The sequence below is a fragment of the Panthera leo genome, chromosome D3, assembly GCF_018350215.1.
Source record: "Panthera leo isolate Ple1 chromosome D3, P.leo_Ple1_pat1.1, whole genome shotgun sequence".
Taxonomy (NCBI): Eukaryota; Metazoa; Chordata; class Mammalia; order Carnivora; family Felidae; genus Panthera; species Panthera leo.
Window position 1 is genome coordinate 46624433 of NC_056690.1, and position 13488 is coordinate 46637920.

The 13488-nt window shown below is 40.2% G+C and overlaps 1 protein-coding gene across 8 annotated transcripts in view; it reads left to right on the forward strand.

Annotated features, from left to right (window-relative positions):
- LAMA3 (laminin subunit alpha 3) overlaps nt 1–13488 on the forward strand; it is a 272517-nt gene that overhangs the window by 218229 nt on the left and 40800 nt on the right. For all 8 annotated transcript variants that reach the window (XM_042909621.1, XM_042909620.1, XM_042909619.1 and 5 more), the window contains 12 exons: nt 345–496; nt 4401–4511; nt 4637–4748; nt 4977–5144; nt 6403–6599; nt 7797–7913; nt 8549–8703; nt 8985–9126; nt 10204–10306; nt 11859–11975; nt 12060–12239; nt 12762–12904. In XM_042909621.1, the coding sequence (XP_042765555.1) occupies nt 345–496; nt 4401–4511; nt 4637–4748; nt 4977–5144; nt 6403–6599; nt 7797–7913; nt 8549–8703; nt 8985–9126; nt 10204–10306; nt 11859–11975; nt 12060–12239; nt 12762–12904 (1697 nt within the window). The remainder of the gene's footprint in view (nt 1–344; nt 497–4400; nt 4512–4636; nt 4749–4976; nt 5145–6402; nt 6600–7796; nt 7914–8548; nt 8704–8984; nt 9127–10203; nt 10307–11858; nt 11976–12059; nt 12240–12761; nt 12905–13488) is intronic.

Consider the following 13488-nt stretch of genomic DNA (forward strand, 5'->3'; position numbering starts at 1 on the left):
GACAGACTGTCTCAGCAGCTTTCAAATATACAATACAGTGTTGTTAACTATGGTCACCATGTTGTGCATTACATCCCCAAGGCTTATTTATCTTATAACTGGAAGTTGGTACCTTTTGATCCATTTCACCCATTTCCCCCACTCCACTGCTTCTTTTTAAAATGCTTCCTGTCCAGAGATCTCTCTTGGGCAGAATCTGCATCCCTCCCTGAGAAGTCCAGGATTGTGATTTTTGACTGTGATGATCTATGTGCATATTAACTGGGCTTTAAGCCCTCGTATTCTGTTTGCATTCTTGTGGCTTCAGTCCACGGCACATTTGCCTTTGATTGTGGCCCCTACAGATTGTGACAGCTGTGTGATGACACTCTTGAATGACCTGGCCACCATGGGTGACGAGCTCCACCTGGTCAAGTCTCAGCTGCAGGGCCTGAGTGCCAGCACCGGCACTTTGGAACAGATGAAGCACTTGGAGACCCAGACCAAGGACCTGAGGGTAAATACCCTATGCACCCAGCACAATGCTGGGTCCAGAATCGATACTTGGGGTATAGATGCTGCATGAATGAATACCCCTCAAGCAGGAGACAGAGAGGTTGATTCCATTTAACGCTTTTTCTGATCCAAATGAAGACTAGATATTTACTGGTGGAAAATACTAGTGAACATATGAAACTAATACTCTAAGTGAACATTCTTTTTTAAAGTTTATTTATTTATTTTGAGAGAAAGAGAGAGAGTGAGAGAGAGAGAGAGAGAGAGAGAGAGCACAAGCAGGGGAGGGGCAGAGAGAAGAGAGACAGGATCCCAAGCAGGTTTCACTCTGTCAGTGCAGAAGCCCGAGGCGGGGCTTGAACTTGCAAATCATGAGAACATGACCTGAACTGAGATCAAGGCTGAATGCTTAACCAACTGAGCCACCCAAGAGCCCCAAGAACATTCTTTACTTAGTGAATGATTCTGGGCTAATTTTTCTTCTAGAGCCCTTAGCTGAGTATCTTGCATTCAAAAGAATCAGATTTGTATTAAATTGGTATTACTTCTCTAAATGGTGGAATTATTTAAATGGTGGGCCTGGGGTTTTCTATGTTGGAAGATTTTTTATTTTGGGATTTTTAAAAAAATGAACCATAAGTTCAATCTTTAAAAATAGATATAGGACTGTTGGGGTTATGTTTCTTCTTGAGTGACATTTGGTAATTTGTGCCTTTCAAATACTTTTTTCATTTCATCTAAATTCTCAAATGTATTGACATAAAATTGTTTATAGTTTTTCTTATTATCCTTTTAATACCTGAAAAATTTGTAGTAATAGCCTCTCATCCATTCTTGATATCAATAATTTATGTCATCTCTTTTTTTCTTGATTATTCTGGCTAGAGGTTTATCAGTTTTAATGATCTTATTTTATTGATTTTCTCCATTGTTTTTCTATTTTCAATTTCATTGATTTCTGTTGTTATTCATATTTTTTCTGCCTTCTGCTTGCTTTGGGTTTAATTAGCTGTTCATTTTCTAGTTTCTTAAGATGAAAGCTTATCTTACTGATTTAAACCTTTCTTTTTCTAAATCAGCATTTAATGCTATGAATTTCCCCCAATGCACTACTTTAGCTGTATTCCACACATTTTGAGTTGTTGTGTTTTCATTTTTATTCAATTCAAAGGATTTTCAAATTTCCTTGGGACATGTCTTTGACCCCTGAATATTTAGAAATGTGTTGTTTAATTTCCAAACTAGGCATTTTCCAGATAACTTCTTGTTATTGATTTCTCACACAATTCTGTTGTGGTCAAAGAGCACACTTTCTATGACTCCAGTTTTTAAAAATGTGTTGAAGTTTGTTTCATAGCCCAGAATATGGTTCATCTAGGAGAATATTCTATGTGTGCTTGGAAAGAAGGTGGCCAAGAGGATAAGTAATAGGGCTAAAGTCCCACAGGGCCAGAGGCAGGCTCCCTAGAGGAAACTGAGGGCATTTCTGCCTATGAATGGAGACTGAAAAACAATCTTGAAACTGCCCAGTGCTCATTGTTGAGCAGTGAGTATATGAGAGACTAGGAAAGCTACAACCTTATGAGCCAAGACCTGGATGGACATGATTCACAAACCAGGATCTGTACTGGAATGTGATATCCTCAACATGACCATAGTGTGCAAGTCCTAAGCTGCCAATATAAGACCTGGTTCTGGACTAGAGGATCTAGGGTGGGAATGGCGATGACCGTAAGATCATTGGTTAGGGCACAGAGAGTGCAGGCAGAAGTGGAGTTGCGGGTGTGTGTGTGCAATATTTACCTGCAAACATTGGGAAGAGACAAGTAACAATACAAAAGACATCCAACAAAAGCAACCACAAGAGATGAGTTCCCTTTAGATAAAATTAAAATTGGGACAATCTGAAAATTACTTTGAAGAGTAACAATTCAATAGAAGGAACAAAAAATTAGAATACTGTTAAAAACACTAGAAACCAAACAAGAAGAGGTACATATGAAAATGTTCAATTAAAAATTATGAAAATGAAAAAAAAATTATTCATTGAAGTAAAAGAATTCAGTAGAGGAGATAAACCCTAAACTGGACATAGTGAAAGAGGCTTTGGGGAAAGTTTAAGAAGTGCTGTTAAAATGAGGGCTGATTCCAAACCCATTAGTGCTTATAGCTGAGTACACAGTTGACCCTTCAACAACATGGGGGTTAGGGACATTGACCCCCTGCACGGTTGAAAATCTGCATATAACTCTTGACTCCTAACAGGCTACTGTTGACCAGGAGCCTTACCAATAGCATAAATAGTTAACACCTATTTTGTGTATGTATTACATATTGTATTCTTACAATAATACCTAAGGTTTTCTAATTTTTTTTGGTATTTCTAGGTTACGTGGTCCATCTGTGAGTTTGTTTTAAATTGTTGCAAATCTCCAAAAGATCTTCTTACATATTTATTGAAAAAAATCCATGTATAAGTGGACACAGGCAGCTCAAACCAGTATTGTTCAAGAGTGAACTTTATATAGCAAAAAATAATACTAGAAAAATGGCTCTTTTTCATCCCATCAGGGTAAATTTTAGTCCATGATTTACAGGCTCTTAATATAGAGAGGAAAAAAGCCATTATGTTTTGAGAGAAAAAGAAGCCCCTGGAGTTACTCTGATGTCATGAATATAACCCTGCACTTCTTCAATGAAGGGCAGGGAGCCAGCATTTCAGTACCTGTCCTATGTGCCAGGCTCTGTGCTCAGTGCTTTATTTATGTCTTACAGAATCCTATAAGGAAAATAGTCTTATTTTCATTTAACAGGTATGTTAAAGCTAAGTAACTTGCCTACTATCACACAGCTTGCACATGGCGGGTTCTAGGACTTGAACCAAGATCAAATTCCAAAGGCCATGCTTTACTCACTGTACCTATTCTACTAACACTCCATAGAATGGCATGCCTCAGTTTTCCTGTATTAAAATTAAAATAGAACTGTCTTCTTCCTAGATCACACATACACTGTGAAAATTCCTTAGGAAGAAGCGTGAGAAGGAAAACAACATTTTTCAATGTTCATATGTACGTGACACTTGATAATATCATCAAAAAACCCAGCAGCTTAATATGATAATCCCCAATTTGCTGATGAAGGAGATAAAACTCAAAAGCGGCAGACCTAGTGTTTGGACCTAAGCTGTAAAGCCTGTGTTGTTCCCCCCCAATGCTGGCTCTGTCACATGGAAGTTAATAGTATAGGTAATAGCAAGTTAATAGGAGGTAATAGTATAGCTTTTTCCTGTAAATTTCTTCAAGATATTAACAAGTTTTTTCCCAAAAAAATTGAAAATAATCACTACTCTAGAGATTATGTGCAGAAATGTCACCCTCTAAAAGTAAGGAAACTGTTTAGTATCCAAAAAAACAGGGGACCTGGATTCTGATCCTTAAGCAATCAATGATCATCCCTACAGCATTCAATTAAATGAGCTCTCAGTTCCCTTCCTGCTAAAAAATTCTTTGAATCTGATGCTTCCTTCACTAAATTATCCTCAGGCACTGCTTTTAGTATTACAATGTTAAATATAGGTTAAAAACAACTGAGCGTTTTGTAGAGTCTGGAAAGTAAGATATCAGGTAAGTGGTATCCTCATTTCTGTAAGGTTCGGTTACTAACTCAAGGAAAGTATCTCTTGTCTTTTCACGGTTATAAGTTTATTTTAGAACCATATCACAACTCACATCAGAAAGTAGATTCTTCAAGCAGCTGATTTCAAAGAACCAAATCATTTCCTGTGGACCAGCATCGGGCTTGCTAAACGAATCTTTCCATATCACCACCGGGATTACCAAGTTGATAGGACTTACTCCAAATTTCTGCTCTAATGTGAGATTAATTTTGCATTTTACTTTCAGAATCAGTTACTCAACTACCGTTCTGCCATTTCAAATCATGGATTAAAAATGGATGGTCTGGAAAAAGAACTGAGTAATCTGAATCGAGAGTTTGAAGCTTTGCAAGAAAAGGTAATGTGTTAGGTCAATAACGTTAACTTTCTGTTGTTGTTGTTGTCCTCAAAATATTGTTAGTTTCCCCCCCTCCACCCCCGGATCAACATAATTTGTTAGTAATCAATTTATTTTTCATATAGGTTCAAATAAATTCTAGAAAAGCACAAACATTGCATAACAATGTTGATCGGACAACCCAAAGCACAAAGGAGCTGGACACAAAGATTAAAAATGTCATCCGGAATGTGCACAGTAAGGAGTTACTCAATCCAATTAAATATTTTTTTTTATTACATAGCGTGTTCTGTGCCCCCATGCTCTGAAAGAATTTTTCCTTAAGAGTTCAATATTATGAAAAAGATCCTGTAATGATACTGAAAAACTAATATGAACCTTCCATAAAAATCCCCTTTTTTTTTTTTTTAGTAGTCTACTGGAGTCCAGAATTCCCAGTTTAATAAACTACTCGATATTCTCTAGTTCTCTTGAAGCAGATCTCTGGGACAGATGGGGAAGGAAACAATGTGCCGTCAGGGGATTTTTCCAGAGAGTTGGCTGAAGCAGAGCGCATGATGACAGAGCTACGGAGCCGCAACTTTGGAAAGCACCTGAGAGAAGCAGAAGCTGAAAAAAGAGACGCTCAGCTCCGTAAGGATGTTCCCAAATCCTTGTATGCAACCCATTCTAATGGGCTTGAAATACAGTGTGCAAAGTGCAATATCAGGTCCCCAGTACAGGTGGCTAGGTTAGTCATTTCAGCGTATATGACTTTTATTTTTTATTTATTAAAATTTTTTTTAACGATTACGTATTTTTGAGAGAGAGAGAGAGTCAGAGCGTGAACAGGGGAGAGGCAGGGAGAAAGACACAGAATCTGAAGCAGACTCCAGGCTCTGAGCTGTCAGCACAGAGCCCGATGTGGGGCTCAAACACACGAACCGTGAGATGGTGACCTGAGCCGAAGTCCGACACTTAACCAACTGAGCCACCCAGGTGCCCCGGTGTTCACAACTTTTAGAGCATGGTGTGAGAATGGGTAGCTCCTCCAGGCTACCAAGAGGTTGTGGAATATAGCATCTTACCATCATGCAAGAAAAAAAAAATAGGTTCTTCTCCTAAGATAACAGCACTGGTATTGCCTTTTCCTTATTAACTGCATTTTTATTCTTTCTTCATTCAGCTCCATTCAGCTTTCTCATTATATCATTTTTAATGGCCACCCCCACCAGCACAGGGGTCTTGAATCACAAATCGATATTAGCACTACTATTGCAGGAACCAAAATCTGGTGTAGTAGAAATTAACAGAATATCTCTAAAGGTTTTACTTAGGAAAAATGCCTCATTAGTTCAAAACTGTGAGAAATAGAAGTCTGGTGCATATTTTTTCAAATACTGATCTTTCTTCTCCGGTGAAATGATGTGTCAGTGGTTAATGTGCAGACGGTAGCAGTTTTCTTTTAGCATTTGTATGGTTTAAATTTATTATTAGTCTTTGCTTTTGACGGAGGAGACAGGGTTAGTTTGCAGTTAGTAGTATTTAGTAGTAGTGTTAGTTGGTAGTGTTAATAGCAGTGTTAGGAGCACATGCTCTGTCCTCTGCAGATCTTGAACGTTCAAGTGCCAAGGCTGATTGGTCATGCAACATTGGGTCGGTCACCTAATTTCTTGGGCTCTCCATTTGCGTATCTGAAACATGAGACTGTTATCATTGTTTTCATGTGGTTTTGTGTGCCCACATAACCACAGCAGGTGCTCCATAAATGTTAGTTTCCTTTCCCATTCACTTGCAAGTTCAAGGAAAACCATGAAATGAGGAGAAACTTCATTCTTCCTCTGTAGACTTTATAGCTTAGCTTAGAGGTACTCCTCTCTCAAGTGGAAAACAAAAATGTGTTGTATTATAGTGCTGAATCGGATAAGGAGCTGGCTGGAAAACCACCAAGTGGAGAACAGTGCACTTGTCAAGAACATACGGGATTCTTTAAATGAGTACGAGGCCAAACTCAGTGATCTGCGGACCGCACTACAAGAGGCAACTGCCCAGGCAAAGCAGGCCACTGGCCTCAACCGAGAAAACGAGAAGACTTTGGAATCCATCAAGGTGGGTTCACAGTCAGAATCTGCACACTTTTCTTAACGACAAGGATGAGGGGGGCAGGGATCTTTACCATTAATAAAGCGGCAGAGCCAGACACCTGTCTGTATGTCTAGTCTGTGCACACCTGTCTGTACGGCAGATGCTAATCAAACAGGAGTAAGGGATTAAATGCAAAACCAAAGTTATTCCTCCTCCCCAGTCACCAGAATAGATTGTGAACTTAAACCACAGAGAAAGCAGAGCAAATTGCTTTAGTCCTGCCCCTGGCTGACAGACTGCTGGAGGAATAATGTTGCCAAGTAGATGAGAAATTAAACCAATATTGTTATAATTAAATCAGAGTATATAATATATGCTTTAAATAACTGATTTTTTGTGTCAGCTGTGTAAACATCATTATCATAATCACTGATAAGGGCATTTTAAGCCATTATCTTACAGGAAATAGATTAAAATACAGGCCTCATGCAGGAGCTGCAGAGACAGAATCTGGAGCTTGGGATTCTATAGTATGTTTTTTCAGGGGTGCACACTGTATGCCGCAACAGCAACATAAATGTGAGGCGTTATTAAATGACAGTAACATCAAAGTGGAGTAATGTAGGACTGACCCCCCAAAAGAAGAACTTGTCAAAGAAAACAAATAATATCTTAGTCGATGGCAATATGCTTAATTCCCAAGGCCTCTTTAGACGGCTGTTGGAAGTCACTGATGATGCCAAGGGAAGGGTGCGTGATCCGATTTTATGGGTGTGTGAGCTTTGGCTGCTCCTAGCTTGGCCTTCTCAGATCCCATGTACCCTCTCATTGAAGCGCCTCTCCAACCTCACAGGGCCTGGCATGTGGGGCGTCGCGATGATGGGTGCTGCTTTGTTCAGGAAAATCCCTCATGCTGCCTCACAAACCAGAGCTTACTTACCTTTCCACCTCACTGGCCCAGTTGCCCCCAGTTTAGAAAGCTTCTGCAATGATGCGAACTATTGTTTCGTTGGCATGTAGTTTGAGGAAACCATGACAACACACCCACGCGGCAAAGTGAACTGATTTCCCCGCACTTTCTAGTTGCCTAGATGATCTTTCGGTTTCAAGAAAACATTATGACTCCGAAACGACTTCTGTGCTGTTGTGCAGTAGATATGCCTGTGCTTCCTGGTCGTATACCATGTAGTTCAAACAGATTCTTCTTCTTCTTCTCGCCAGAGACAAGTTAAAGAAATGAATTCCCTACAGAGTGATTTCACCAAGTACCTAAGCACTGCAGACTCTTCCTTACTGCAGACCAACACGCTGCTGCAGCTGATGGGGAAAAGCCAGGAGGTAGAGGCAAAACTTGTTCTCTGAACACTGAAAAACATTCAGATTCTATATGAGGAAACTATGAACTGGGTTAACATTTTTTTTTTCTGCAATACATGTCTTTTAGATGGAAGGAAATAAACCAAGATGTTCATTACCGTGGTGCTACCCTTGGGGCGTGGGGGGTGTGAATGATGTGTCCTCTGTATGTCTATTTGTATTACTTAATTAGCCCACAGTGAGCAGATGTTGCTTTTGTGATAACAAAAAAAATTGGAATGCTGTTTTTAAAATATCAGGCATGCTTTTATTAGCAGAACTTATTTAGGACTCATAATAGGTTGACCACATTAGCAGCCCAATGGGCATTTTGCAAATATCTTTTGTTATCGCTATTTCTAGAGTAGAAAAAAAAAACGTTTCGGTTTAGTACAACTTTATGCTAATGATGACAGTGTGCTTTTATAAAATTTATCAGAAGGGGTACCCACCCTAAGAAAATTGTTCAAATGGTGGTAAAACTTGCAAAAATGTTATCAGTGCCACTACTGAAATAATGCATCCTGGGAACGTGAAGTTTATGACAGAGTTTGAGAAAACGGTATATACATTCTTTGCTTAAAGTGACACTGTCTCTGTTTACTTGAAAAAAATAGGAATATGAAAAACTAGCTGCCACTTTAAATGAAGCAAGACGTGAGCTAAGTGACAAAGTGAGAGAACTTTCTCAGTCCGCCAGTAAAGCCTCCCTGGTGGTGGAGGCAGAAACGCACGCGCAGTCTTTACAGAAGCTGGCAAAGCAGCTGGAGGAGTGAGTGACCCCCCAGGTCTAACCGCAGGAGCTGCTGGACCTAGTGTGAAAGCCTCCCTGACTGAGCTGGGGCTCCAGAATAGGGCAGGGGGGCGGGACCCAGGGCCCGGTCCGAACCCAAGCTGCCCTGGGGGTGTGATTCCCAGATAGATCCTTGCCAGCGCAGGTCTCCATTTGCCAGATGAGGAGGCTAATCAAGGAGGCTGGGAGGGGGAGGTGAAGGGGCCTTCAGCCGCAGGCAGTGGAGGCTGTTGGAGCCCTTCACCCACACTGTCTTCCAGGATCAAGAGGAATGCCAGTGGGGATGAGCTGGTGCGCTGTGCGGTGGATGCTGCCACCGCCTACGAGAATATCCTCAACGCCATCAGAGCAGCGGAGGACGCGGCTGACAAGGCCACTAGCGCATCTGAGTCTGCCCTCCAGGTGGGCACCCGCACTGGCACCTTTTCTGGATGCACTCTGGAGACGACTCATTGTCTTACTTTCTTTTCATATGCACTGAGGAATGTAAACAAGCCCTAGTTTAAAAAAATTTTTTTAACGTTTATTCATTTTTGAGACAGAGAGAGACAGAGCATGAATGGGGGAGGGTCAGAGAGAGAGAGGGAGACACAGAATCCGAAACAGGCTCCAGGCTCTGAGCTGTCAGCACAGAGCCCAACGCGGGGCTCAAACTCACGGACCGCGAGATCATGACCTGAGCCGAAGTCAGACGCTTAACTGACTGAGCCACCCAGGCGCCCCAACAAGCCTTAGTTTAAATTAGAACTTATTATATAGAATAGACTTGAACTTGCTCTAGATGTGGATCGTTTCTGTGTTTACGTGACTGTTTTGATAGATGTAGCGCAGTTTTAAAAGCCATTTGTGAAACCAGATAGAAATTCTACCGATTACCAATGTTGAGCCAAGATGAGTAGTGTATCGTGCTTCTTTCTAGGTATGATTTTAGACCATGATTAAGTATTGGCATTTCACAAAGAAGAGGGAAATTTTTGTACGCGATTTGGTAACCATTTATTTCCTGTCATTTGCCTTAACACCTGGGCATGTCTTGGAGTCCTGTGTGATCTTACATGTACCATATAATATTGCCATATCTAAGAATAAAGCATAAAATATTAAATATCAATTAGGGGATAGGCCTTCTTGAAGGTTAAAGACTTTTATCTCCCAAATATTAAAAACTTAAAAGCAACTCTTCTCTTTCTTCAGTTATTGAAGAGGGTATTGTACAAACAACAGGGAGAGAATGAGACAGGTATCACATGATTTGTTAGTATGTCACCAGGGAAGTGTCTACCTCCCCAAGCCACATATATCTATGTACAGCCCTAACTGTATCTTTTCAGGAACAGTCCTTTTAAACTTCCCCCTTACCTTTGAACCTCATCCTTTAAAGATTGAAGATAAGGGCTTTTAGTGTAGGATGAAAAAATCTTACTCCACATTTCCTAAGGAATGCTACGTGCTTAAGGCTGATAAATGGTTTGCTTTCAGACGGTGATAAAGGAAGATCTTCCAAGAAAAGCAAAAACCCTGAGTTCTGACAGTGATAAACTATTAAAGGAAGCCAAGCTAACACAGAAGAAGCTACGGCAAGGTATTGGAGCCTGGCGGGGAAGGGGAGGCTGGGATAGCCAAGGGTTTGAAAACGTCCTGTTAAGACCAGGAAAAACAGCAAATTCTGGAAGCAAATGTGTGATATATTTAATAGATTTGATGTTTCCGCCCAATATTCTAACATATACCAAGTTAACTAGAACCTCATGAATATACATAAATCTCAAAGGTAATCAGTGACCATGGCATTGGGAACCTACACAGCATAGAGGTGTGTGCAGGGCTGGTCTCTCATTTAAGGCCCAGATAATAGTTTCAGGTCACCAGAGCTTCAACGTTTCTTAAGTCCTAAAATGCTAGTAAGTAAAAGTACCAAAAATTACTACTACTATGAAGCATGAGAATTTTTGAATCATACATTTTATCTTTGAAAATTTCCCATGTATTTAATTTTTTACAAAACAATTAAACCATCTCAATCTCACCAAATTCTGGTGTTCTGAAAATGGTGTTTCTTGATTTTCTCCGGTCTCTTGTGTTCATTCATGGCCAAGAAACTATGTCAGCATTTTTGAGTGACTAGATTCCTTCTGACAGTAATATTTATCTTTTTTCATGTTTAAAAATTAAATACATGAAAAATTACCTACCAAAAATATGTATTAACATAGAATGATTTGCTTAGCAAATTGCAGGAATTAAAATTTCCTGATGTGACATCTGTTCCCTTTACAAAGTATAAGCTAAGAGGTGAGGATTGTTTTAAGTAGGGTTAGGATGCTAACTACATTGATATTTTTTCTTTTGTTTTCTACCAGCATGCTTCTTTTTACCTTTTGATCCCCTTCACCTCCCGGGGGCTTGGGCAGCCCCTAATAGGTTCCTTGTATTTGGGGAGTGTTTTTAGATTCCACATATAAGAGAGATCATAGGGTATTTGTCTACATTGTTATTTAAATCAGTCCTGGAATCACAATTTAAACCGTGTATCATCACTTTGGCCTTAAAGCATTCACTGGTCATTTTCCATTACCTCAAAGTGGCAATGTTATCAGCTAGGAATGTCTGTGAACTCCCTCCCTTTCACTGAATCCCCTTAAATATATCAGTTTGGAAGTGGACAGAAACAAACAATGCCTACTTTGTGAGTGCATTTGCTTGGATGAGGCTGTCTCAACAGCACTTCTTTATTATACTCTGAAGAGACATCATTCATTCATTCACTCATTCATTCAATAAGTATGACTAATATTAAGCCCAGACTAGAGCCAGACAATGCACATCCCTTTCCTTCACTAAGCAGAGACGTTTGCCCTGACCAAAGTGGAAGTCGAACTGCCCCTAAATGACTAAGCCTCTCACTTTGTTCATGATGCATTTCCAAGCAGCTGGATGCCACAGGCTCAGGTATACTCCTGGCCTCTGGAACTGGAGGCCCCTGGAACTGTGGGTCTAGGCACCTATAGTGAACATCTCTGAGATTCAGGTCTGCTCAATGCTCTGCAGATGCTGGCTACTTCAGGGGCCACCAATACCAATGGAGGATCAAAATCCATAGGGTAATTGCCTCATGATGCTTTATTTAATTTTAGAAATCAGTCCGGCTCTCAACAACCTACAGCAAACTCTGAAAGTTATGACAGTTCAGAAAGGATTGATTGATACCAATATCACTGCCATCCGAGATGACCTTCGTGGGATACAGAGAGGTCAGTATCTCCCTACCCACCGTACTTGGCTTCTTTTGTCGAGCATTCAAGATACTTACACCTCCCTCTTTTTGTGTGCTTTAGATGACATCAGTGATATGATCAGTAGGGCAAAGAGCATGGTCAGAAATGCCAACGACATCACAGATGAAGTTCTAGATGGGCTCAACCCTATTGAGACAGATGTGGCAAGAATTAAGGATACCTATGGGAGCACACAGAGAGAAGACTTCAACAAGGCTCTCACTGATGCAGATAACTCAGGTATCAAGCATTCTTCAGACAGGACATACTATCCATTTTCTCCATTGTTATGCACTTTGGTCAGTTTATGTGAATTCTTCCCTGATAAAGTCTGAAATTAGAAATTAAAATATTAGAAAACCACTTCACATAACACCTTCAAAGAATATGGGTATTCTATTAGAAAGTCTAGGTGGGATTTTTTTTTTTTAACCCATTGACGTTGGTATTGAGTTTCCCTTTTTTAGAGTGGAGATATAGGTCCCCTAATCATGAGGTATTAAATTACAATTGATATTAAGGTTCAAAAAATAAAGATTTATCTTCTTCTGTAGTGGTTAAGAAAGATGATTTGATATCTAGACTGCAGGATAGAATCCACGATGTATTTAGGAAAGGTATCACCTGACTCTGAGTCATCCTGTCCAATATTTGGGACCCAAACGGGACCCAGCATTGACAAATGGTGTCAATGAGAAGATCTGTATTTAACCTTTTCTCAACTCACAATTACAAATTTCTGTTCTGTAATGTCATCAACAGTGAAGAAATTAACCAACAAACTGCCTGACATTTTGAGCAAGATTGAAAGTATCAACCAACAGCTGTTGCCACTGGGCAATATCTCTGACAACGTGGACCGTATCCGGGAGCTAATTCAGCAGGCCAGAGATGCTGCAAATAAGGTAGGTGTGTCCCCACATTGCCAGGCACTAAGCCTCCTTCTTTGAGAGGTTAACACATTCATCAAGAAAGGGAAGGCGTTTGTTTACACGGAAACTGGTTGTCTTTCTTGCTCTAATTCTTTAGTTGTTTGAAATGTGAAAGTTCACTTCCTCCTGTCATCCTTCAAAAGTGCACATTACCTTCATGCCCTAAATGATTTGGTATGTTAGGGACCTGAAGCAGTTTCCTCCCCACTGAGTTTATGCAGGCAGGAAGAACAGTTCTCCTCCACACCTCACCTGGTGAAGTGTTATTGCAAGTTCAGGTAAGGTTCTGTGAGCAGAATGTGCTGGTATGATGCTGCACAGGACCCACTTTCTTGTTATAACTTTAAAGTTATAGAATCCACCTTTATTGAGGGTGGAGGAATGGTTCCTATCAGCGAGGGCAGTGTTCTAAACACAGGATTATAGCAAATTTTCTTCACTGGAATGCAAATTCATCAGCCTTTGTTATTTTAACTTGACAGTTACTTGAATTCCTGACACTTCTCTATCAGAATTTGTTTTGGCCTAAAATAATACTAATGAAACATCTTGCTTTT